The 26097-nt window shown below is 42.6% G+C and overlaps 2 protein-coding genes across 4 annotated transcripts; both read right to left on the bottom strand.

Moving 5' to 3' along the window:
* Window positions 1-1369: 1369 nt before the first annotated feature.
* On the bottom strand, window positions 1370-9331 carry LOC117710118 (keratin, type I cytoskeletal 25). The gene is made up of 8 exons (XM_034504726.2): window positions 8832-9331; window positions 8451-8533; window positions 7658-7814; window positions 4327-4488; window positions 4116-4241; window positions 3343-3560; window positions 2054-2121; window positions 1370-1739 (listed from the first exon to the last, which is right to left on the bottom strand). Exons 1-8 carry the CDS (start codon window positions 9246-9248, stop codon window positions 1630-1632), a joined length of 1341 nt encoding a protein of 446 aa, XP_034360617.1. The 5' UTR covers window positions 9249-9331; the 3' UTR covers window positions 1370-1629.
* A 6191-nt stretch (window positions 9332-15522) lies between these two features.
* Window positions 15523-24676, bottom strand: Krt26 (keratin 26). 3 transcript variants are annotated; one of them, XM_076935218.1, is made up of 9 exons: window positions 24245-24676; window positions 23261-23343; window positions 21725-21881; window positions 21436-21597; window positions 21225-21350; window positions 20215-20432; window positions 19448-19495; window positions 16907-16920; window positions 15523-16487 (listed from the first exon to the last, which is right to left on the bottom strand). In XM_076935218.1, the coding sequence occupies exons 1-9, from the start codon at window positions 24674-24676 to the stop codon at window positions 16336-16338; spliced, it is 1392 nt and encodes a 463-aa protein (XP_076791333.1). In that variant the 3' UTR covers window positions 15523-16335. The 3 variants fall into 3 exon arrangements, with proteins under 3 accessions (XP_076791333.1, XP_076791332.1, XP_034360614.1); XM_076935217.1 differs by lacking the exon at window positions 16907-16920 and having other exon boundaries at window positions 15523-16507; window positions 19463-19495; XM_034504723.2 differs by lacking the exons at window positions 16907-16920; window positions 19448-19495 and adding an exon at window positions 17908-17966.
* Window positions 24677-26097: the final 1421 nt, after the last annotated feature.

Raw genomic sequence — 26097 nt, 5'->3', positions numbered from 1 at the left:
AAATTCCCAAATGGGTTAAACTGTAGATAATTCATCCACAGAGAGACAAGGCTTAGCTAACAGGCTACCTTTGATCTAAGAAACCTGTGGCCCATGGTCATAGTCAGGAGTACAGCTCAACACATTTGTAGATGACTGCATCATGTTGTAATGTCAAGACACTCAACATGCCCGACTAACATATTCTCTTTATTGGGGGTGAAGAGTTATAAATATTTGGAATGGTATAACCTTAAAGACAAATGGATGAGAGCTCCCATCTATTCCTGAGGATTTTGAGCAACTTTAATGATGAAATTCATTGAAACATACTCCCCCCCCCCACACACAAGTTGTTAGCATTCCTTCTAGTCTCTGCTCAACAGCTACCTAACAACAGCTAGGTAGGCCTGGCTTGCTATAAAAGGACTGTTTGGCCTCTCCTTGCTCTCTCCTCCCCCTTTCTCCCTCTCTCTCTTCCCCTCTCCCTCTCTTTAAGTGTTGTCAGCCAGCTTCTTCTTTCTCTGTCCTTTCTCTCTCTGTCCTTCTCTGTCCCCTGTTCTTCTCTGCCTCTACTCCCTTCTCAGCCCCCTTTCCCAGGCCCCCTAATAAACTCTGGTACCTCAGGGGGAGGGATGCCTCAGCACCCATCCCACCACACTGTACCACACTCTACAAAACATATCACTGGTTTTACAAAACATGACAAGGACATGTACACACACACACACACACACACACACACACACACACACACGACATGAAAATAGAACTCATTGTGAAGAGGAAGGGGATCAGCAGGAGTTGGGGGCCAAAAGTATCTTGAGAGTGCATATGGTCAAAATACATCATATTTAAGCATGAACATGTTATAATGAAGCGCATCATTATGTAATATTAATTTACACTAATAAGGACAGCGACAAAACCACAAGTCTCTATTAAGTTGGATTCTAAGCCAACTTTTGCTGTAACCTCTCCTATATTTGGAATATTGCTGTAACATTTTATTCATAAGGGGCAGTGATTTTTGAAAAATCAGTCAGGATAAGTATTAAAACTGAAGCTAAGTTAGTACTTATTGGATGTCTACCTCACTTCAGTATGACGCTTTGAGACAAATGCTTTCTTAATTCTCAGGTGCAGATGAAGAATGTGCCAGGCATACATTTGCCAACAGTGACAGGGAATAGGCTGCTTCTGTCAAAGTGTCAGCGGAAATACTTTTATTCTCTCTGACCTTGTCTAGAAATTCTTGTGAAAACCCAAGGGGGTAAGACCTGTTAATTAGTGTATAAACTTCTCACACAAATCCAAAATTGCTTTGTGTTCACAATCTGCAGCACAGGCACGGACCTTTCAAAGACAAGACACTGGCAGCCACTAGAGGTAAGTTGCTCAAGGAAAGTTTATTGACTGTAAAGAACTGCAGACAGATGGCTGTAGGGTAACCAGGAGAGCCTTCACGTTCGTTCCCAAGCGGCATCCCTCCAGATGGATGAGGAGTTCTGCTGCTGCTGGCTCGGAAGGAGAAAGGGACAGAAGACAACAGGACAGACATGTTTTCATAGGCTTGCTGGTTTCCCAGACGCATTTCATGCCTTGTCTTCTCTGAAGCTTTTTTTCTTCTTTCTTTGCTCATGATCTTTGTTAATTGCTTTGAGATTTCTCTTCCAGGGAGTGGAGCCTAGTGGTAAGAATCTTGCTGCGCTGGTCCACCTCCTCCAGGACTTTCTTCACCACTATGGCTTTGGCTGAATCTGAAAACCGCAAGTTAAAGGAAGATTTTTAGCAAGCGAGAAGGTACATAAAGGAGTAATAAGATATTTTCCCCCTAAAGTAGGTTAGAGTACATGGAGAGCACAAATATGATTCATCTTTAGTGAATTTTGATTACCTGGTTAGGCCAAATCATGGTAACTTTTGACTTTATTGAAAATAAGCATACATGTCTATAGTTAGATGTCTAGCATGCAGTCGTATCTACTCTAAGTCTTACCGTAGCGTAAGAACAATGACCCGTGTACTGGAAGTCAGCTGGGCTGACAGAACAATGGAATTTCTCCTTTATTACCTTTGATTTGGTTTCCAGCATTTCCAGATCCATAATCTTTAGATTTGTAACTTGCAGACTTACAGGCCCTGTGAAGACACCACGAAAGAATAACGTGGAGGGAAGCCCTTCTGTTCTGGATCCAGTATTAGAATCTCTCTTGCTCTTTGGAATGGGGTTAGTGGGTCACGGCTGAAACCACTCTAACATTAAGAAGCGACAGTTTTGGATGGTCGTCAGCTGACATTCATCCTAAAGCCAGGTTCAGAACTAAATGTTTTAGTTAGGATAGATGACAGAGGTGCTGGTTAGTCAACAAAATGATGGACTGGGTATTAAGACTATCTTGTACCTCACTGGTACAAATTGGCATAATTATGCTCTAATTGTATTTTGAGAGAAAAGTTTTATTTTAACAGGAAGGGTGATGTGTAGGAGGAGCTAAGGTAGGAGGAGTACTGAGAGGAAGAAAAGGAGTAAGAAGAGGAGGAGAAGAAGGATAGGAGAAGCTAGGTGATGAAAGAGAGAAAGAGGGGGGAGACAGGGAGGCAGATATTCATGTATCTCCACCAGTCAAAGATAGTTGTTATATCTAGGTTGGTCAGTGGGTTACACCTCTGATTGAACAATTCCAAACTTATAACGCTTATGATTAACATTATTTAAAAAAATGTATAAATGCAAAAAGGAAAAGGGGGCATGGGATAGGGGGTTTCTAAGGGGGGGGATGGGGAAAGGGGATGGCATCTGAAGTGTAAATAAAATATCTAATAAAAAAAAAGAAAAAAAAAAAGAAGCGACAGTTTTAATCTTGATTCCTTTCTGTGTTGGATTTTGCTTAATGCCGCTGATTCCTTTCTTGGCAATGGAGTGCAGATGCTTCAAACCTAGCATCCATGGCAACAGAGGCAGCTGCATTTGTTACAGTCTGGTCATGGGTCTAATAGTTAAGTACATTTCAGGATGGTCCTCCCTCAGCATCAGTGGGGAAAAGTTCTGTGATTGTAATGGATTCAGAGGCAAAGAATGTTCAAAAATCATTGCTCGGGTTGCATAGTGTTTACCTAAAACCTACTCACGTTCCTTGAATCTCCGGGTCACTTACAACCCTGACTCTAGTGCAAATGTTGTGCAAGTAGCTGCTATTCTTTAAGAGGAAGATAAGGAGGAAGCTGTGCACAGCCAGCACCAATGCACTGCCTTCTGTGTGATAGTTTTCTGCTGTGGGTGTTGGAATCCACTGGCATGGGAGAGGTGGACTCCGAGGATAAAATGCAAACAGCGTTTTCCACAGAACCCCCTTCACCTACCCTTCATCCCCTCCAATGAGGAGGCAGTAGGTCTCAATCTCCTTCTCCAGGTGGGCTTTGACGTTCAGCAGCTGCTCATATTCCAGCTTCTGGCCCTCGGTCTCCGTCCTCACCTGGTGCAGCTGCTCCTCCAGGGCGCTGATCTGAGCCTGGATCTGAGCCAGCTGTGTGCAGTAGTTGCCCTCGGTCTCTGTCAGGGAGCACTCCAGAGAGTGTTTCTGTCAGGAAGAACAGAGAGTGGGTGAGAGCATGCACAGCCATTCAGCTAGTTGTCACTAGCCCATGCCTTTAAAGCCAGCACTTGGAAGGCAGAGGCAGGTAGATCTCAGTGAGTTCCAGGCCAACCTGGTCTACACACTGAGTTCCAGGCCAGTCAGAGCCATACATGAAATCCTATCTCAAAAACAAAAACAAAAACACAAACACAAACACAAACAAACAAAAACAAGCCAAGGGTTGGAGAGATGGCTCAGCAGTTAAGAGCACTGACTGCTTTTCCAGAGGTCCTGAGTTCAAGTCTCAGCAACCACAGGGTGGCTCCCGACCTTCTGTAATGGGATCTGGTGCCCTCTTCTGGTGAGTCTGAAGACAGCTATAATGTACTCACATATATTAAATAAATAAATAAATAAATAAATAAGTAAGTAAATCTTTAAAAACCAAAACAGAACAAAAGTATATGTGCATATCTTTTTGGTAGCAACTGGGGCTTTTAAACCAGTATGTGCAAATTTAAAACAAACTTAGAGAGCCGTAGGAGATTTCTTCCATACCGTGGCCAGGAGAGACTGTAGTTCAATCTCCAGGGTTTGGAGTGTGCGCTTCATTTCTGTCAGCTCATTCCTGGCTGAGGTGGTGGCACCCACGTCCTCGGTGATCTGCTGCTGCAGCGAAGCGCTCTGAAATGACATCCAAGAGGGGCAGATTTTAGTTTTGGGAACAGCACAAAAACACATAGGGACAGCATTGTCCGTCGAGAATCACCTTTTCCTGGAACCAGGCCTCGGCGTCCCTGCGGTTCTGTTCAGCTAGAGCCTCATACTCGGCTCTCATGTTGTTCAGCAGGACGGTGAGGTCCACGCCCGGGGCTGCGTTCATCTCCACGTTCACGTTGCCTCCAGCTGCGCACTGCAGAGCCTGCATTTCCTGGGGGCAGAGAGGTGTTGAGCTCAGTCAAGCGGGACTTTCAGGGAGGCTAGCAGCTTAGCTTTGGCAGAGCCCTGGTTTCCCTCCGTGGCTCTGCACTGACCGTCTCACCACATTTTATAGCTCCTATCCATTTGACTACCTCTTGAGGCTAATGAGGATAACTACCTCATCAAGGAGCCTGCCTCGTTCTGAAAGAATCTTAAAGGTTCCAGAGTCTATTATTATTGTTCTTCTTGTTCTTCTTCTTGTTCTTCTTCTTGTTCTTCTTCTTGTTCTTCTTGTTCTTCTTGTTCTTCTTGTTCTTCTTGTTCCTCTTCCTCTCCCTCTTCCTCTTCCTCTTCCTCTTCCCCTGTTCCTGAGGCTGCAAATCCTCAGTTTAGCTCTGAGACACAGAGTAAGCCTTCATTCCTTCACAAATACAAGTCCTTAAACCATTTAAAAGAATAGCTCTAGCCGGGCGGTGGTGGCACACTCCTTTAATCCCAGCACTTGGGAGGCAGAGGCAGGTGGATTTCTGAGTTTGAGGCCATCCTGGTCTACAGAGTGAGTTCCAGGACAGCCAGGGCTACACAGAGAAACCCTGTCTCAAAAAACAAAACAAAACAAAACAAAACAAAACAAAACAAACCAAACCAAACCAAACCAAACCAACCAACCAAACAAACAAAAAACAAAACAAAACAAAACAAAACAAAAGAATAACTCTCTGGCTCTTATTTGGATTGTTTAAATATGCTTTTAGTCTGTATTCTTGGGTTAGGTAGAGATCGGGCAGCTCCCTGAAGACACAGCCTGAGCATAACCAAAAGGGTGAGTTCAGATAATTTGAAACAGTAGAAATGATATAAATAGATAAATAAGTGTGTGTGTGTGTGTGTGTGTGTGTGTGTGTGTATGCACATGCGCACATGGTTGGGAATGTGTGCAGGAAAGGAAGGATCCATATATTTGTTAAGTTCACACAATTGTTATAAAGTACCCTTTTGGACTTTCCAGTCAGACAGATCCCTGTGAGATTTTTGGCTCTGGCCAATTGTAACTGTGTTAACTTGGGAAAGTTAACGATTTATCTGAAGACTGAAGCCCCTTATAAACACCCTTCTCTGGGTGGTGGTAAGAGAAGTGGAAGGATTATTAATAATACTGTGACTTTTCAGTGTTGTTTGCCTTGTGAATGCTGGCTATTGTGATTCCTGTCATCTGGAGAGCAGGAATCTGTTCTGCTGTCAAAGACTGCGGTATTCTGTTTGCATGGCATGCTGCTGGCCAACAGTTCTAAGTGTGTCTATAGACACAGGTGTCCCTGCCAAGTCTGTGTGAACTGATATGTTATAGGTCGGCTGTTGGCTATAGAGACCCTCCTCTGCACTCCTGAATCAGGGCAACTTGCTTTCCTCCATGAAGCCAACCCCAGGTCCTTAGATAATGTCCTTCCTGGTCGATGCTCTATCTCTGTCTCTGCATGTGGCTTTAAGGACCACAGGATTTAGTGAAAACTTTCCCAGTTCAACAACAAACAAAACAAGGCAAACAAACAAACAAACAACAACAACAACAAAAAGTAAGACAAAACCAAAGGAAAATCCGTGGGCCATCCATAAGCAAAGCATTTTTAAAAATCAATTGCTCCTGATTTATTAACAGTTCCTTGAGTAACTACCATGGATGATAACCACATGTGAACACATAGAGCCAAATGAATGCTGTAATTCAAAGAGTTGAATTTACGGATTAGCCCCACGACTAACCAAGCAGCATGTTAGCCGTTGCTTCTGATTTAAGCTTTTGTGCTAACCATGGATCTTCAACCATTTACAGAATACCAAAGATTTAAAACATTACCCTTCCCCCGCCCCATTTTTTTTTTTTTTTTTTTTTTTTTTTTTTTAAAGTACAGAGAGTATGGACTGTTAAGTGACTTTGTGGTCTAGTGAGTACTTCCAAAGGATGCTATGTGCCTAGACGTGTAAGCTCTAGTGTAACAGTCTAACCTCGCCTTTCTCACTGTGTTGTTAAGAATATTTTAGGGACTGGAGAGATGGCTCAGCGGTTAAGAGCACTGGCTGTTTTCCCAGAGGTTCTGGGTTCAATTCCTAGCACCCATGTGGTGGCTCATGACCATTTATAATGGGATCTAATGCCCTCTCTGTCAGGAAGGCATACATGCAAACAGAGCTCTCATATACATACATAAATAGCTCTGGAAAAGCAAAAAAAAAAATAAATTTTTTTTTTAAGCACTAAATGGAACATTTGTATCACACTGCCACCCTCAAGGCTCGGGAATAATTGTGGAAGAAGGTGTAGAGAGATCGGAAGAATCAGGGGTGCTGCATGAATGATGTCAAGGTAGGAGTGATTTCTGGACCCGATAGGGTGGTTGCATGTATGAATTCACAGCGGCAGTGACAGCGTTTACAAGACTCATACAAGCTCAAGCCAGACAAAATCCAAGCATGGAGTTGGAGAGTTGGGCTCCAAACCTTACCCCTGCTGAGGGTTCTACTGGCATTTGATAACAGCGGGGAGAGGGAGAGAGTCAGTTTTCTCCGGCAAGGTGACCCCTGGTAGAGACTACAGGCTGCATTTCTAAGAGTAACTAAGTAACACTTGGTGGACTTGATGTGAGTAGGCGAGGAGATAAAGATGGAGAGGATGGAGATGGAGGGGTGTGGGGTGGGGGAAGGGTAGATATGATCAACATATATTGAATTCTCAAAGAATTAATACTAATATTATTTAAAAAAAAAAAAGTCTTACTATTAAGACCGAGTACTTAATGTTCCAGGTTAGTGCGTGCTGCTGTTATGTATAAACTTAGACTCAGTTTTCTTAAGGATGGCCTTTAAAGAACATTCATTTCATCTAATTGGGTGTAATTGTCTAAGTAGTCTGCTTAATTTAGCGATAATGACAGTTAGCCGTTGATCTTAGAAGCCTGATTGTTCTGGAAAGCATGATGCCCGCCCCCACCCCCACCCCCAGCTGTGGGAAAATGGGCACAAAGAAGAAAGGTGAATAACACAGGTAACTCATCACCTGCGAAGACAAGCTGGTCTCCTGTGGGGTGAACAGTGAGTCTCTAGAGCAATTTCTTGTTTATGAGGGGAGGGGAGGTGTTAATCTGCTGGGAGGCGGGCAATCGGCCCAACATGCCATCTCTTACCTCTTTGTGGTTCTTCTTGAGGTAAGTCAGCTCCTCACTCAGGGTTTCGTACTGAATCTCCAGGTCAGTGCGGCACAGGGTGATTTCATCCAGAACCCTGCGCAGCCCGTTGACGTCAGCCTCTACACTCTGGTGGAGGGCCAGCTCATTCTCGTACCTTCAAAAGGGTCAGTGATTTTTTTTTTTCCAGTTTGTCACATGGTTGTAGACAGTCACCAATCATGGATATACTTGGGACTTCTGAAGTGGCAAATCTGGCCACTTTTGTGACTTCTTTAAAGTATATTATAACTTTTTTTTTTTTTTTAATGTGATAGGCATTTAACAAAACAAGCAGATCACTGGGCTCTAGTTTTATAAATAATCACTAAAACTAGCCAATGTATAGAATAGTGATAGCATTCCCTCTCTCTTTTTTTCTAAAAGACGTGAAAGATGTGTTTTGCTCATACACACCTCTAGCTCCCTAGCGCTGCACCCCCAATCCCCTTAGAGAAGCCCCAACATGGCCCCTCCCATTTTTGTGTTTTTTTTTTTTTTTTTTTTTTTTTTTTTTTGGAACTTAGAGCTGTGAAAACCAGGCTGACTTTTTGTCCTCTGGCTCCAACATTCTTTTCACCCCTATGTATTCATCTTGCTTACTTTAAATCCAAGCGGTTTCCAACATTGGAATGAGACTGACTAGAATTTGATGGAGGGATTAAAAAAAAAAAAAGAAAAAAAAAAAAAAAAAAACCTCTGAATTAAGACTGCACGAATCGCCATGGATTCTTTTCGCTCGGTGACGACTTACTTGAGTCTGAAGTCATCAGCCGTGAGCCTGGCATTGTCAATCTGCAGAACAGCGTTGGCATTGCTGGTGGTGGAAGCGATAATCTGGAAACAGGAGTTTGGAAAAGGCTATTTATCACAATAATTTAAAAAGGTAAAAGTGTTTTTTTTTAATGTTAGAAAATGCCAATAATAAAAATCAATTAGGCTATCAGTCAAGGGCATTTTTTTTCTAAAACATGTTAAACACGTGAAATCTACTTTGTGATTATTTCCAATGCTAAAGTGAAATGCCATTAAAAATACCACTAATGAACATGTAGCTTCTAAATTTTTTTTTAATAAAAAGGACATTTAGATAGTAAACTACATAAATGTGACATGTAAAAATATAATTTCTTACCTGGTTTTTAAGATCATCAATGATGGGGAAGTATCTACTGTAGTCATGATCGAGACCGCGGCACGACCCAGGTCCAAATTTCTCATACCAGCCCTTGATCTTCTGCTCCAGGTCAGCGTTGGCTTCCTGCAGTGCTTGCACATTCTCCAGGTAGGAGGCCAGGCGGTCATTGAGGTTCTGCATGGTCACCTTCTCATTGCCGGAGAGGAGGCCCCCCTCATTCACAGTGAAGCCAGCACAGGAGTTGGCCACCCCCGTGTTTCCTCCCGTGGAGCTGCCCCCAAAGGCGCAGGAGAAGCCACTTCCAATGCCGGGCACTCCGCAAGCATTTCCAGCCCCAAAGCTGGCTCCCCTGAGCGATCCTGTGCTGGGACGAGCATAGGACCTCTTGGATCCACTGGAAAGGCGAAGAGACATGATCTCAGGGCAAGCGTGTCGCAGAACTGTGTTCTTGAAAGTCAGAATAGAGTGCCTTCTGACCCCGATGGTTTTGTTTGCCTTTTTATAGGCAATTCTCAAGGGTGTTCTATGAAATTCTGCCTACATAGTGTAAAGCCTGGCTTGCCAGCCTCAGCAAGTTAGCGTAATTGGATGATTTTTTCTAATTAGTAACTAACTTTGTTGGGCTCATTTCTGTAGAAGGGCAGTTGCCCCTAGGTTAGCGTTTATCTGAGAAATGGATCCGGGTGGAGCAATGTCAGGCTCATTATTACAATTTAAAATTACCAGTGAGTCATAGGTTACTTCCAGTCGAAACAGATAACGCTTGCGGCTCCATCACAGAGTAGAGTTTTGGTATCGGGGGTTTTGGATTATCTCACCAAGACAGGTTTTGAAGTTTCCGAGACTCTGCTTTGCTGTCTTGATTCTTCTCACACTGGTCCAGAAGAGCAGCAGTTACCCATTTCCTTCGCACTTGGTCCTCCAATCACTAGGTTGTGGTTGGCCCATTTGTTCTGAATTCCTCGTCATGGTTCTGATGGGAAATTAGCTTTCATTCCGCTGACATGTGCAACATACTTTGTTGACACTTAGGACTGAGCACAGTTGTCTTCTCCTCTCATCCATTGGTAATTAGGAACACACCCCCTAATTGCTGGTATGTTTTGTGGGAGTTTGGGAGGACATCAACGTATTTCCTGACCTCACAGAATTTGAAGTCAACTTGGAAGGAACAATTTCATTTTTCCTTATGTGGTTTATTTAGCTCAGTTGAAAGTCATGGGAAGGTAACTATTCACTGGGTGTGGGTTCCTCTATATTAATTGAAAATTTATAATTTAACAGGAAAAGCCCATATTTAAATGGCAAATTGAAATTACACTTATACACACACACACACACACACACACACACACACACACACACACACACAGATCTTTCGTTATGCACACACAATGGAATGACTAAGCTCAGCGAGTTAACATAGACTTCTCTCACATATTTCTATGGTGAGAACATTGACATTGCACTCAGCAATTTTCAAGCACAACCTGCGTTGTCATTAATGTAGTCACCTAATTGAACAATGCATCTCCTCATTGTTTCCTCATTTCTCCTAACTGAAATTTTGTACCCTTCCACCAACATTCTCCCCTTGTGCTTCTGTGAGATGAGTGAGGTTGAATTTCTTTTTATAGATTTGGTCGACAGTTTCTGTAAAGGAATGCCTTGTAAGTCAGGTTGCTTCCTTGTTATTGAGTTAAGTTCTTTATATATTTTGGGTACTAAATTTTTATATATTTATAATTTATATATGAAATTTATAATTTTTACATATTTATATATTATTTTATATACATGATACTAATATTTATATATTTTGGATTTTACATTTGTATATACATATATTTATATATTATTTCATATACATGATACTAATATTTATATATTTTGGATATTAAGCAATCTTATTAAATACTGCCTTCACAGTATTTTCTCATAGTATGTGGGGTAGTGCTTTACTCTGTTCCTTTGTTCTAAGGCAGAGTTTTAGTGTTTTGTAGTTCTATGTTTCTTTTCTTTCTTTCTTTTTTTTTTTTTTTTTGAGACAGGGTTTCTCTGTATAGTCCTGGCTGTCCTGGAACTCACTCTGTAGACCAGGCTGGCCTCGAACTCAGAAATCCGCCTGCCTCTGCCTCCCAAGTGCTGGGATTAAAGGCGTGCGCCACCACTGCCCAGCTAGTTCTGTGTTTCTAATTTTGCATTTGTTGGTTGTATTTTTAGCTTAGGGTTTTTTTTTTTTTTTTTTTTTTTTTTTTTTTCCCAATTTGTCACATTTCCAGATGACTTAAATTTAACTTCCAGCTTCCACATCTGGCAGCTCACAACTGCCTTTACCTCCAGCTACAGGAGATTTGACGCCCTCTTCTGGCCTCCAGAGGCACTGCGCAAATATAAGGCACACACACACCCATGCACACACATATAGATACGCAGACATGTATGTACACATAATTAAAAACAAAATAAATCATAAAAAAGATTTTTCCAGACATGTCAGGAAGTTTTTCCTTATGCTTTCTCCAGTAACCTTATTTTCCAGGCCATAGTTTTAAGCATTAAATCTATTTTAATTTGTTTGTTTGTTTGTTTATAGGATAAGGTGAGGACCAGAAGTCTTCACTTTCCCTCCAGTTTTCAGCATGTTATCTGTTGAAGAGACTGCCCATTATGTACTCTTGGAATCTTTTAACAACTTGATTGTAAATTCCTGGGTTTATTTTTGGGCCCTTCATTCTCTTCCACCAGGTTTTAGGTGTGCTTTTGTGTTGGAACACAATGTTTTAAATTACTGACATTGGTAATAGGTTTTGAGGTCAAGGCACGTGATATCTTTAACTTAATTCTTCCTTCTAACCGTTCAAGGCTGCCTGTGGGTCCCTATGAAGATTCCATATGAAGCTCCATGAACATCTTCCATATAAAGCTTGTTTTATTTAACTCTGTGGAAAGTGTACCATAGTTTTTCATAGAGATTTCATCATATATTTTAATAATTTAGATTCTCTTTAATCCATAAGCATGAGATATATTTTAATTTATTTTTGTCTTTTGAGATGTTTTAAAGTGTTTTTAGTCATCCTTTTGACAATTTTATACAATGCATTTTGATATTTACACTCCAACTCCTCCAAGATTCACCCCGTTTCCTGCCTTCCCAATTTTGTATTCTCTTTCAAAAGTAACCCTTGACTGCAATTTGTGCTGCTCATGTACTCCTGGGTGTGGGGCCAGGAGCACATGTATTAAGAGACTGCTCATTGTATAAACCTACCAGGGGCCACACTCTTAAAAGGAAACTAATCCCCCCTCTCCGTGTTGCCATCAAGGGTCTGGAACAGCTCCTCATTTAGGGAGTTGTTGGGGTAAAGATCCTTCTCTTTCTGCATTACAATTTTTCCTTGGGTATTTTTGCGATTATAGTAAACAATGTTTTCTTCTGTGATGCTTTGTTATCACTGAGCAGAAGCACTGCTGATTTTCATATGTCAATATTGGTTTCTACACCTTTATTGAATTCATTTATTAGTTCCAACAATTTTTGATTAGGCACTATACACACATTCTGTGTGTGTGTGTGTGTGTGTGCAAATACCAGAGGTCGACTTCCTCTAGTGTTCTCTACTTATATCTTTTAAACAAAGATTTATTTATTTATTTATTTAATGTATGTGAGCACACTGTCACTCTGTTCAGACACACCAGAAGAGGGCATCAGGTCCCATTTCAGATGGTTGTGAGCCACCATGTGGTTGCTGGGAATTGAACTCAGGACCTCTGGAAGAGCAGTCAATGTTCTTAACCACTGAGCCATCTCTCCAGTCCCCCCTCTACTTATATCTTTTTTAAAAGTTACCATTACTATTGTGTGTATTTGTTGCATTTACAATGTGCATGTATTCCACAGCATGTGCATGGAGTCATCCGACTCTGGGGAGTTGCTTCTCTCCTTCCAAGCTAATGTGGAGTCTAGGGATTGTGCTCAGGTCCTCAGGCTTGCGTGGCAAGTGCCTTAACCACTGAGCTATCTTGCCATGTACCTCTACATTAATTTTTGAGATAGGGCAACTCACTAAAACTGGACTTCACCATTTTATCTAGACTGGCTGGTCAGCAAGCCCCTAGGATCTTCCTCTGTAGCCCCCGGGGAGCAGTGGGATCATAGACTTGTTGCCAAGTCTTGCTTTTGTGTGGGAGTTGGGAATCCAAACTGTGGTCTTTGTGTTTGCACAGCAAGAAATTCTCCCACTGAGCCATCTCCCTAACGCTATTTAGGATTTAAAAAAAGATCATCACTAATGGTCTAGAACACTGGTTTACTTAGTGTGTACTTGTCAGTTCCCAGCTCACACGATGGGTGTTTCACAGTGTTCACAGCTAGGCAAGATTACTGATTATTACTGCTGTTGTTGGCGTTGTTATTAATTATTATTATTATTTTGTCTCAGAAGGCTTCAAAACATCTTCCAGCGCTATGAGAGCTGGCCAGGAGGGAGGAAGCTTTCTGGGAAATCACTACTGTGATTTCTCCATGTCATATAGTCAATGGGTGTTTATATGATTTGTCATATAGTCAGAATGTCTTCAGTAATAGGTTCTTATTGCCAAGGGGAACCAAAAAAAACGGCAATAGTCTGTATTGTTGGGAGCGGGTCTCCAGGATGCCCTTGACCAACAACTTGAGAGGAGATATACATATATATGTATATATATGTGTATATGTATATGTATACACACACTCATACACACATATACATACACACATACACACACACACACATATGCACACACACACACACACACACACACACACACACACAAAGTAGTAGGTTTTAACATGGCCTTTTCAAACAGCCTTAGTGTTAGTTATCCCTCCCTTCACCCTCTCCTCTGCTCTACTCTCCCAGCTCTCCCCCTCCTAAGCCCCCATTCCCATCCTTCCCCTTTATATAACCCACCTTTCATTTATCTTTAAATTGTTTTTAATCTAATCTCTTCCTCCTTTTTTCCCTTCCTCTTTCACCTCCTCTTCATCCTCCCCTGCCTTCCTTCTCTGTTGAGAGCCAGGTTGATCTAAAGGTTTCTCGGAGCCCCATGGGAGTACAAAGGGAATGTTCATTCTGTGTCCTTGTCCAGGAGCAGATGTGGCAAGGCCAGTCTGGAGCTGGGGCCAGGGCCGTGAAGGGGTTAAGGTTTCTGTCCCTGGAAGTTGGCTTTTCCCACTGAAGAGACTGAAGTTGCCAGGCCTCAGCCTGCTGTGTGTTAGCTCTATGATGCTGCTGAGATGCCCTGTGTTCTCTTTGTGCAGTGCTGCCTCATCAGCCTCATCCTGGCTTCGTCCCATTTGTATGATATTTTTTACTGACCATTCCTCCCACGGAAATACCACACAGAGCGCTGGCAGCACTCCTTACTAAGCTTGCTTGGCATAAGACGGAGCAGACCTCCTGATTCCAAACGTATCTGCTTCCTTGTCTTCTGAGCCCCTGGTCTTCTCTCATAGGACCCGCCACTGAAGAGTGACATATTGGTCCAGGTCACTCCTCCCTTTTCCCCTCCTTATTCTTTTTTTTTTTTTTTTTTTTTTTTTTGACAGGATTTCATATATTAGTTTGGCCTAGAATTGGCTGTGTAGTGCAGGCTATCCTCACACTCATGACTCTCTTGTCTTGCTTTAATGAGTGAGTGTGGGGATTAAAGGCATATGCAGCCAGACCCATGTTCCAGCCTCCTTTCAACTTCATCCACCCCCCACCCCCGCAAATGAATTGAATTTGTGCTTCTCATATGCTCACGGGTGTGGAGTCACTCACTGGAGATGATCTACTTAACAGGGGTCACATCACCAAAAGAAAAATGACTCTCGTATTCCTGGAAGCCATGAACTGTCAGAACTGCCTCAGCTAAGGGTGTTGGGGGGGGGGGGGCGCGTGTGAGCCCCTCCCTGTTTCATTCACGTTTGTTGACTGGCTTGATGTTGTGTTTATCTTGTGTAGGCAACCACAGGTGCTGTGTGTTCATGGGTACAGTGGTCCTCCATGGCTTTTGGCTCTTAGAGTCTTTCCCCATCTTCTGAGATGGTCCCGGAACCTTGGGTCTGGGAATATGATATAGGTGCACAGACGTTTATTCTCTGCGCTTTGCTGAGTTGTGAGTTTCTTTGTTAAGGGTTGTTCACTGCATCGTGTCAGGCATGGTCTTGTGCGCAGAGGCTGTCAGCAAGACACCCTGCTTGAGTTCTAGGTTTTCTTAATCATTGCTGTGGGGTTGGGAGGGAAGGCACATGCATTCCTAAGTGGAAGGAGACCTCAGCAGGGTCAAAAAGTTCTCTGATCATCTACCTAAGTGTCGGAAGTGTGAACGAACCGTAGCGATTCATGGGTACATTGACTTCTGTACCCATAGAAGACCAAATAGGTCATTTACACAGAGAACTGGGATTTGGGACCCGAGGTTAAAACTAGTGTCCTTCCTATTGTTATCGAGGCAATTGTGACTTGGAGGTAAAGCATGGTGTTACTTATGGTATAATCTTATGGAGATCGGCTGTGGAAATGGAAAAGAAGCAGATATTTCAAGCTAATTAGCAACAGAAGAGCCCTTTATGAAGTGGCCCAAGGTTCACAAAACAAAATCAAAAGCTACTGAGGTTGTCCCGTTTCTTGGAAAGGCTTACCAAAGCACGGGGCCGGGTAGACAGATAGGAACTTTATGGTGACACAGAAAGAAAAAGATGAAAAGCATTCTGCCCTTCATCCCAGAGTCTGACCCGACTCTTCTCCCAACCAAGGCCAGAAACATCATAAATTCCATCAGAAATGCTCATGAAGCCCAAATGGCCTGAGACACAGTACACAACAGACACAGTACACAGCCTCTCCAAAGACACCCGTCAAGCTAAATCGTACTTCCTCAGGACCAGCATGATGCATTACCCTGAGTTTCTAACACTCCTTTCTCCTATGTCTAAACAACACCTCCATCAGTCTATCTTACAGCCTTGTTTACTGAAGGAAATTATTTTTAAGTTTAAGCCTTCTTCTAAGCCACACCCTTCAAGCAATGTTAAAGAAAGGAGAAGGCCATTTCCTGTAACCTTTAGAGATATAACTTGAGAGGTCCCAAAATTCTATATATACCTTTGATAAAGACACCTAAGTGCGACTTTCTCGGGAAAAGTTTGCACTGATGCTTGGGTATCATCTCACCCTTGTCCCGAACAACTCTCTATTGACTCCTGTGCCTTAGATCTAAGTTAAAAATGGCTTTTTAGTAAACCTCCAACTGTGCTTCATGTTGTCTGTCCATGAAATTCCTTTCTCCGTCAAAGCCAAAGGTCCTGGGGTCTTCGTCTGCATTGCCCATGACAGTGTGAGAAGAGGAAGAAGAAAAGGAAACTTGAGTCTAGTTGTCTGACTTGTAGGAACAGGCATGAATGATTTTCTTGACTAAAGGGATTTTGCAGAGGCAGCTTTTTGTTGGATGAGTGATCTCGCCATCATTATGGGGCTTTGGAAGGCACCCGCTGCTCCATGGTGATGTTGCTGATCTTAGAGGATTTTTCTTCGACGGAGTGCACTCTCAGTGAAAGAAGGTTGCCAAGTTGATCTAGTTCTTCAGCCACTGTTCTGGCGAATGATTCTTCCGCTGAGTCTGAAATGAAGCCAGGGAGAGTTCAGTGCTCAGTCTTAACAGGGGAAAGGTACCTAGTCATAGCAGGTATGTATTTAAAGACTGTTTTTGTTTTTTCCAAGTTTGAAGAAAATTGAGATACAATGTTTAGAGTTAGTGCTTAACAAGAGTCAGGACTGATTCTCTCTCTCTCTCTCTCTCTCTCTCTCTCTCTCTCTCTCTCTCTCTCTGTGCAATGGGTGCTTGAAAGAACAAATGAAATATGTATTAAAAAAGAATCTAGGCATCAGTTAAATATTAGTCTGAAACAGTCAATGCTCTCTTCTTCACCCCCCCTTCATCCTCCTCCTTCCCCCTCTATTCCTGTCCCCTTTTCTCCCCACCCCCTTTTCTCTTTTAGAACTGGAGGTTAAACCCAGGTACTCAAACATATATTAGACCAGGAATCTTATTTCTCACTTATATCCATCCCTCGTTTCATTCTTTATTTTGAGACAGAGTTCCATTAAATCACCCAAACTGGGTTTCAGCTTACTCTGTGACCCAGACAAGTCTAGAATCTACAAACCTCCTGCTATAGTGTCCCCAGTACTTAGGATCACAGGCCTGAATCACCAGGCCAGATTGTTACCTTCTTTAAATACCAGCTTGTCTTATTTTAGTAGTTTAAAATAAGCACTTTCATTAAGCAGTAAAACTGAAAAATAGTACATTCTAAGCAATAAAAACATTCAAGGATTTGTTCTTCACGACAGTCATTTTATAATTTAAACCCATCGGTTCTACAGGGATGTAAGATAATAAAGATTAAGAATTGTCAGGTGAATAGTATAGCAGGACACATCTGTAATCCTAGCATGTGATAGGCCAAGGTAAAAAGACTGAGTTCCAGGCCAGCTTGAGCTACATGGCAAAACTTTAGGTAAAAATAAGTAAGTAAGTAAATAAGTAAATAAATAAATAAGTAAATAGATAAATAAGTTGTAATGACCTCATTGGTTCATTCTCTAGATCTAAACTTAAAACAAATTTTTAGTTACCACATAGGCTGCTCATTTAATAAAGCTGAAGGGGTTTAAGAGAATCCCTCAGGCTGGGGAGATGGCTCAGGGATTGATGTTCTTGCTGTGGGAGTGTTAGGGACTGAGTCTAATCCCCAGTGTGCACATACAAAAGCCAGGCATGGTAGGGCACACTTGCAATCCCAGCACTGGAGAAGCTGAGGCAGGAGGATCCTTGGGCATTTGCTGGCCAGCCAGCCTGGCCAAATGGAGAAGTTTCAGACTAGTGAGAGACTCTGTCTCAGAAGAGCAAGATCCAGAGCATTTGAGAAAGACACCTGAGGTTCATCTTTGTCCTCCACATGCACAGCAGGCACATACATGCTAGCACACGCACACGCACACGCACAATATTACACTAGCTAAAATCCCTTCCATACCGTTGAATTCATTTGCAGGCTTGCCATCCTTTGGTTTGTAACTTGTGGATTCACTTCTCCTGTGAAGAGAGGAGTAGGTTATTATATTTTTCTCTCAATTGGAAGCTCATAGATGATGATTGTGAATTGGAAATTACAGGTTTTTTTAAAAAATTACTTTTAGCTTTGTTTATGTGCATGTGTGTGCATCCACATACATGCAGGTACCAGACAAGGCCAGAAGACGGCATCAGTCCCCTGGATCTGGAGTTACAGTTGCTTGTGATTTATCTGACATGGGTGTCGGGAATTGAACTGGTTTTTAACTGCTGAGCCATCTCTCTCCATCCCCGGAAATAATAATTTTGGAGTTCTAGTTTCAGTAAGTTTTAAATTGTTTTATTTTAAAGGGATGTTAATAAGCTTTTGGTGACTTCAGCAAAGTGAGAAGAGATTAAATGGATGCTTCTGGCTAGATATCTTCTCTTCTATCTAGCAATAAGGGCATCTGTCCCAAGCTTGTGTTCCCACTTTTCATTCAACAGGTCAATGCCTGTTCTAAGAGGTAGGCTGGGTGCTATAGAAAAATAGAGACCTAAAACACAATAGTTTATAGTGTTAGAAAGACAACACATTCATGTAAAACATTATGCTTACCATTGCTAAAAGGTACTGAATGTTAAGGGAAGAGTGAATGGTCTCCAGATACTGAGGAGGGAGCCATCACTGCTGGATCTCTTAGAATAGTCTGGAAGGCAGCTGTGTTCACCACTATACCACCAATGCCTACTGGGTTGCCTTGTCCAGCCTTGATATGAGGGTTTGTGCTTAGTTTTATTGTATTTGGTTATGCTGTATTTGATGGATATCCCTGGGAAACAGGAGGAGTGGATATATAGGAGAGGGGAAATGTGAGAGGAGGGGTGGGGAATGGGAGGAGTAGGACGAGGGAAAACTGTAGTGGAATGTATTGAAAACAAAATAATAATAATAATAATAATAATAATAATAATAATAATAATAATAATAATAATAGTAATAATTATAATAACAATCTGACGAGGGCTCCCCCTGGCCTGGGAGACTGCAGAAGCCAGCTATTCACACATAGTATGAACATGGGCCAGTGTTTAGTAACAGCCACTGATGGCCTGGTTGAGTGTCAGCCTCTGTCAAGGTGCTTTGTCTACATGGGGAGGTGCTGTGGCTGAGAACAGAGTGTGGCTTTACTGTGTTTACAACTTAAGCAAAAAGGTACCTGTGGTCCAGAGAGGTTTAACTACATGTTCAAATTCACTCAGGATAGGACTCACAACCGAGACTGCAATTCTGGAGCTTTTGGGGTCTTGGCTAACAAACTCTGATGTCTCTCTATGACATTTTCTCAGGAGATGGCTGTGATCACTGCTGTACCACCAATGCAGTGAGATTTTTTTTTTTAAAGTTATTTATTTATGTATATGAGCATTCTATTTGTATGTATGCCTGCTTCAGACAGAAGAGGGCATTGGATCCCATTACAGATGGTTGTGAGCCACCATGTGGTTGCTAGGAATTGAACTCAGGACCTCTGGATGAGAAGCCAGTGCTCTTATCCACCGAGCCATCTCTCTAGCCCTCAGTGAAATATTCTTAATCCTTGTTCTGAGCTAGGACAGAGGGTATAGGTGGGGTAACCACAGAAGTAATAAAACAAGTTGAGTTTTAAGAAATGTATTTAAACATAAACAAAAAGAAAGCAAGTATTTCCTTGGACCAGAGTCCTGGGATGACCAAGTATTTTGTATTTAATTGTTCCTTATATAATTATGCATGCAAATGTTTTCCATACTTAGATCTTTGCTTTCTAGGATGCATGTGTGGGTCGTACTCATAATCCCAGTGCTCAGGAGACTGAGATAGGAAAATCACAGAGTTAAGGGTTTGGACTATATGATAAGAAACTGTCTCAGAAATCATCACTACCATCACCATCACCATCACCATCACCATCACCGTCATCGTCATTAGCAACAACCACCACAACACTCAAGCCAAAAGAAACCCTTGAGTTTGATTTTCAAATTTCTGTCTGTTTTCATTTCATAGGATGCAATAATGACATAATTAAATATATATATGTATATATATGTGTGATTTTTAAGAAGTTGTAGGATGTACTTATGTAGCTATGTATGACAAGATAAATAGACCACACACTAAATGTGTGATACATATTATACTTCTGTAGTAAACACACAATATATTATATAATATGTAACAAATGTATAATGAACACATAGAAACCTAGTTACTGTGCAGTTAGTTGTTTCCTACACTGGTACTCACTGTTCCTCTCCGTCTAGTAAGTTGCAGTATGTGTCAATTTCCTTCTCTAGACACGTTTTGATGCCTAGCAGCTGCTCATGCTCCAGCTTCTGGCCTTCCATCTCTGTCCGGATCTGCTGCAGCTGCTCCTCCCGCGCCCCAATTTGCTCCTGAATTTGCTGGAGTTGAGCATAGTAATTCCCTTCCGTCTCAGCCAATGAATTTTCATAGGATTGTTTCTGAAAGAAAAAGCAGAGTAAGGCTTGAATGAGCAAGAGAGGGCGATGCGTCCGAACTGAAACATTCTCAAGGTAGAAGGGGGTGTTAGAATGAGGCGTACATGTTCTCAATTAAAAATCAGAGCGAGTGGGGTTCACTGAGAACAGAATGTCAATCAAGGTTTGGGAATGCCATGTTAGAAGTAATGCTTATGGACGGAATTCCTGATATTTAATATGACATTGCAGTCATTTAATTATGCATACTACATTTAATGTTGTAGCTATTCATCTTATAGGGGCTGGAGAGACGGCTCGGCAGTTAAGAGCACTGTTGCTCTCGCAGGGGACCCGGGTTCCCAGCAGCTTCATGGTGACTCTCAAGCACCTGTAACTCTAGCTCCAGGGGATTTAACATCCTTTTCTGACTCTCACAGGTACCAGCTGCATGAATGATGTGCGTACATACATGCAGACAAAACTCTCATAGACAAAATAAAATATTAAAAATAATCATTTTCTATATGTATTTATTTACCTATGCACACATGTTAGGTGTTGGATGTGGTTTGAATGTGTCCCCTCGAGGATTTATGTATGAGGGCTTTGGTCCCAGCGTGGTGACATTAAGTGGAGACCTTTAAGAGGTGGGGCTAGTGAGAGGTTAAGTCACCAAGAGTAGATTTAGTTCTACTCCGACACTAGGGTGAGTGAATAAATCCCCTATCATTACAACATAGCCTGCGTGGGGTGTTTTGCTGCAGTAGTGCAAAGTGTGCAGGCGCACACACCTTCAGTTCGAGTCTCACGTACCATAGCCGTGATGGATTGAAGTTCTATCTCCAGAGTCTGCAGACTGCGCTTCAGTTCCATCAGCTCGTTTCTGGCCGCCGTGGCCGCTCCTGCATCGTCTGAAATTTGTTGCTGCAGCGATGCACTCTGAAGAGGAACCGTCAGGAAGGTTAGTAGCCTGCTTGACTGTTTACCAAACGAGCCCCTCTAGTGTCACCTGCCGCAGATGTACCTTCTCTTTAAAGCTGGCCTCTGCATCTTTCCGATTCTGCTCAGCCAGATCTTCATATTCGGCCCTCATGTTGTTCAACATGGCGGTTAGATCCACGCCGGGGGCCGCGTTCATCTCTACATTGATGTTCCCCCCTGATGCATTTTGCAGAACTCCCATTTCCTGGAAAAGGGTAAACGTTAATGCCCAGGGGGAGGATTTTGATTGACACCCACATCCTGGTATGGAATGAATAGTGGACTTGAAGAGGGAAATCCCGTATGCGTGGCCGTTCTTCAGGCTTCCTTACCTCCTCATGGTTCTTTTGGAGGTACGTCAGCTCCTCGCTCAGAGCCTCACGTTGTATTTCCAAGTTGGTTGCGGACAGTGTCAGCTCGTCCAACACTCTGCGAAGACCGTTGGTGTCAGCGTCAACACTCTGGTGCAGAGCCAGCTCATTTTCATACCTTAAAGGGTGTGAAAGTGTTTTAGAGTTGGCATTACAAGCAGGTACAACTTGTAAAGACAGTTTGTATGCCGATGGCTGGGGTGTTCTGGTTCTGTGTGTATTTCTGAGGCTTCTTGCAAGGACAAACTGTTTAGACAGTTTGAGATATCTATTAGCTTATAGGTACTATTTTTCTTTTTCTGTGTATGTGTTTGCATGTGCATGTGCACGTGGAGGTCAGAGGTCAATATTGGGTCTCTCCCTCCCTCCCTCCCTCCCTCCCTCCCTCCCTCCCTCCCTCCCTTCCTCCCTTCCTCCCTCAGTATGTATTTATTTTATGTTTTATGAGTATACTGTCACTGTCTTCAGACACAACAGAAGAGGACATCGGATCCCATTACAGATGGTTGTGAGCCACCATGTGGTTGCTGGGAATTGAACTCAGGACCTCTGGAAGAGCAATCAGTGCTCTTAACCACTGAGCCATCTCTCCAGCCCGGTATCCTTTTCAATATCTCTCCACTTCTTATCACTGAAGCTGTAGTTCACCAATTTGTCTAGACTGGCTAGCCAGCAAGCCTCTCTTGTTTCCCCTCACCCCTGGGTTTTTGATATAGGGTCTCTCTGTATAGCCCTGGCTGTCCTGAAACTCAGTATGTAAAACAGGCTGGCCTTGAACATGCAGATACCTGCCTACCTCTGCCTCCTAAGTGCTAGGATTAAGGGTACAGACCACCACCGCCTGGCTCTGTCTGCACCTCACCAGCACTGGATTTACATGTGTGTCCTGGTCCCTTCTTTTTATGTGGGTGCTGGGAGTCTGAACTCAGGTAGGTCCTCATGCTTTTGTGGTAAAGTCTTTACTGACACTCCAGCCCTTATAAATACATTACTTTAGAGGTGTCATTTCTTTACAGTTGATCTTTGCCATTGAAGAGCATGTCGGAATACAATAGTGTCAGATTTATAAAAATTTATAATACATCTTTTTATAAGAATGTACTAAATTTTACTTTTTTGTTGATCTAGAACAGAGTGGGTTCATTACACTAGTTTGGTTTGGAGGGCTGGAGAGATGGCTCAGTGGTTAGCGCACAAACTGCTTTTTCAGAGGACCCACGTTAGGTTCCCAGCATGCACGCAGTGACTCACAACTGTCTGTAACTCTGGGTTTAGTGGACCTGAGGCTCACTTCTGGCCTCTAAAAGTACCAGGCACACAAGTCCTGCACAGACATAAACAGGTAAAACACTCATCTTCAGAAAAAACACACACACACACACACACACACACACACACACACACACAAAATGGGTTTTAAAAGCAAAAGCTACATTCTCTAGTGCAGCTGCAGTCCTTCTAGCCATTATTTGTAATAAATGGTCCACTTTCACCTACTTCATCTTGAAGTCATCAGCTGTGAGTCTGGCATTGTCATTTTGAAGGACCAGGTTGGCATTGCAGGTGGTCATAGACAGTATCTGAACGGGACAGTCAAAGGACATTCCGGTGTCAGTGAGAACCTGTCTCAGGCATTTGTATCTTTATTTGGATATTCAAAGAAACTTGGTTTTGGGGTGTAACTCTGTGGTAGAGCTTTTGCTAGCATATTAGACAAGAACAACCACCCTCCCCCAAAGCCCAACCATTATTTTATTCAGATAATAAAATGGTACACTGATAACACTGTTACTTATCAAAAAAGTGTGAATTAAATATCAAAACAAAATCAGTAATGCACCATCCCTGTGGTACCAGATATTGAACCTAGAGCCTTGCACACTCTGGGCAAGCACTTTGCTAACAAACCATATCCCCAGTTCTCCCTGTAATTTTTCCTTTGAGACAGGATCCTATTAAATTACCCAGTCTGCCCTCAGACTTGTGATTCCCCGTGCTTCAGCCTCTGGAGTATCTGGAATTAAAGGGCTTTCCAGTCAGGCCTGGTTCAATTATGTTGATTTTGAAACTATTTCTCTTCCACTATTTGATTTTACATTTTTTTTTTTTAAATTGTCAGCTTCCACCCTCAACTTTGGGAACAAAGAGTGAGCAAATTCCATATCCCATAAACTTGCTAAGTCACGTGAAATGAATCAATTAGCTGATTAAACATATTCATGATACTGGAGATTGAACTGAGAGTCACAGGCATGCTGGAAAAAATTCTATTATGTTCCTAGCTTTTTTTTTTTTTTTTTTTTTTTTTAATTGAGATAGGGTCTCTGGGTTCCCAGGTCATCTCAGCCTTGTGATCCTCCTGTCTCAGTCTCTTCAGTCATTATGATGACTGATGTGAGCCACCACACCTCACTGTTGACTAGCTTTCAGTGATGCCCACCCCATGCCTACAGCCACAGTATGGGACTCTGCATTTCTTACCTGTCGTTTCAAATCCTCAATGACTGGGAAATACCGGGTGCAGTCATGGTCAAGTCTACGGCCACGGCCAGGCCCACACTTCTCATACCAGCCCTCGATCTTCTTCTCCAGGTCAGTGTTGGCCTCCTCCAGGGCACTCACGTGGTTCAGGTACAATGCCAGACGGTCATTGAGGTTCTGCATGGCCACCTTCTCGTTCCCAGAGAAGAGTCCTGGCTCATTGTTAAGGAAGCTGACGCTATTTCCTCTACCTGAGCCCTCGTTGACAAAGCTTCCTCCCGAAGAGATGCCCCCAAGGGTGCAGGAAAAGCTGCTCTCTGCTCCAGGGCCAACACACACATTCCCGGCCACAAAGCCTGCTCCTCCCCTGGACAGTCTGACGGACCCAGGTCGAGAACAGACCCTGGATCCCCCAGAAAAGCGAAAAGACATGGCGATGGCACGACACAGCACAGCACAGCACAGCAGCCTTTCCCCCAGAGAGGTACAAAGTCAAAGTTTATCCACGACAGGCAACAGCCCCACTGGCTTTTTATAGGATTCAACCTTAGCTACACTGATCTGTAATAAAACATTATTCATATCCTAATTGCTATTTTTCATAATTGGGTGATTTTTTAATAGTGTCCAGTAGGTGGCAAGGTGCCCCGAGGATATTTTTTTATATATAAAAAAGGTGTCAGAGACAGTGATCCTAATTCATAGCCTTACAGTGTTAGTAACACTAAATCATAGCCCCAGAGATTACAGAGAGAAAAACCATTATTTGTGTTACCAAGATGAGAATTTGCATCCTTTTGACCCCTGGAAAATGGTGGAGACCCTCCCCCCCCCCCCCAAAGTAACAAAGAATTCATATTGGAAATATTTGCTCCCTGTGTAGAAATGCACTAGAATATTTCAATTGTCCTTATTTTACTGAGACTTTCCCTGCTTATTGAGCCAGAAACTCTCTGTATTTAGTGATCTTTTGCCAATAAGAATTCTTGAACTGATCTATTTTGCCATGTGCCATGTTAATGGGTGTTTGCATGTGCAGGTGCATGTGTGTGTGTGCACAGATGTGGAGGCCAGAGGAATGGGTATCATATAGCCAAGGCTGGTTTTGAACTCCAGTTCTCCTCTCTCAGCTGTCGGAGTGCTGGTATTGCAGTTATATGCTGTTGTGCCTGGTGAGATTTTTTTTTTTTTTTAATTTGGTCTAGGAGCAGAACATCAATTCAACTAACTACTGGAACTCCAAATTGTTTTCTCTTTTTCCTTAAAAAATTAACTTTGAGATAAAGTCTCATTTTATAGCCCTGATGGGCCTGGAGCCTACTGCATAAACCAATCTGAATTTGATCCTCTTGATGCCTCTGCCTTCCCAAATGCTGAGGTCACAGGCATGCCCTGTCTCACCCTGTCATGATTCTCCAGCTTTCATCTGTGTACTGAAAGCATTGTGACTTTAAGACCTGAGCTTCATTGATCAGTGGGGAGTAAAATATGTGGAGGGGAGGGCTGTTTCTATCACGACCTAGGCAACCCATATTCTGGTAAACCAAGGAGACTGGTTGTCATGGGGAAGCAGGTACTTTCTTCTTTTCCACGAAGCCCTAGGGAAGTCAGCCTGTCTCTTTGTGCTTCACGTCCCTGGGAACAAATGAATATAATCACATCCCACAGTGTCCGTCAAAGGCTTCAATGAGCCTGTGATAATGAACTGCTATAAGACAGTCTGAAGGGCACAGACACTTATAAATGTTAATTATTTGCATTCTTATAATAAGGTGGACACCTCAGACAGGGGCAGGTTGTACCCATCACCTGTGATGGCTACACATTGATTGGTTGACTGATTACAGTTTTAG

Source organism: Arvicanthis niloticus, chromosome 6 (assembly GCF_011762505.2).
Source record: "Arvicanthis niloticus isolate mArvNil1 chromosome 6, mArvNil1.pat.X, whole genome shotgun sequence".
Classification (NCBI taxonomy): domain Eukaryota; kingdom Metazoa; phylum Chordata; class Mammalia; order Rodentia; family Muridae; genus Arvicanthis; species Arvicanthis niloticus.
The sequence above is the reverse complement of the archived record's forward strand: the minus strand, read 5'-3'. Positions and strand labels throughout refer to the sequence as shown.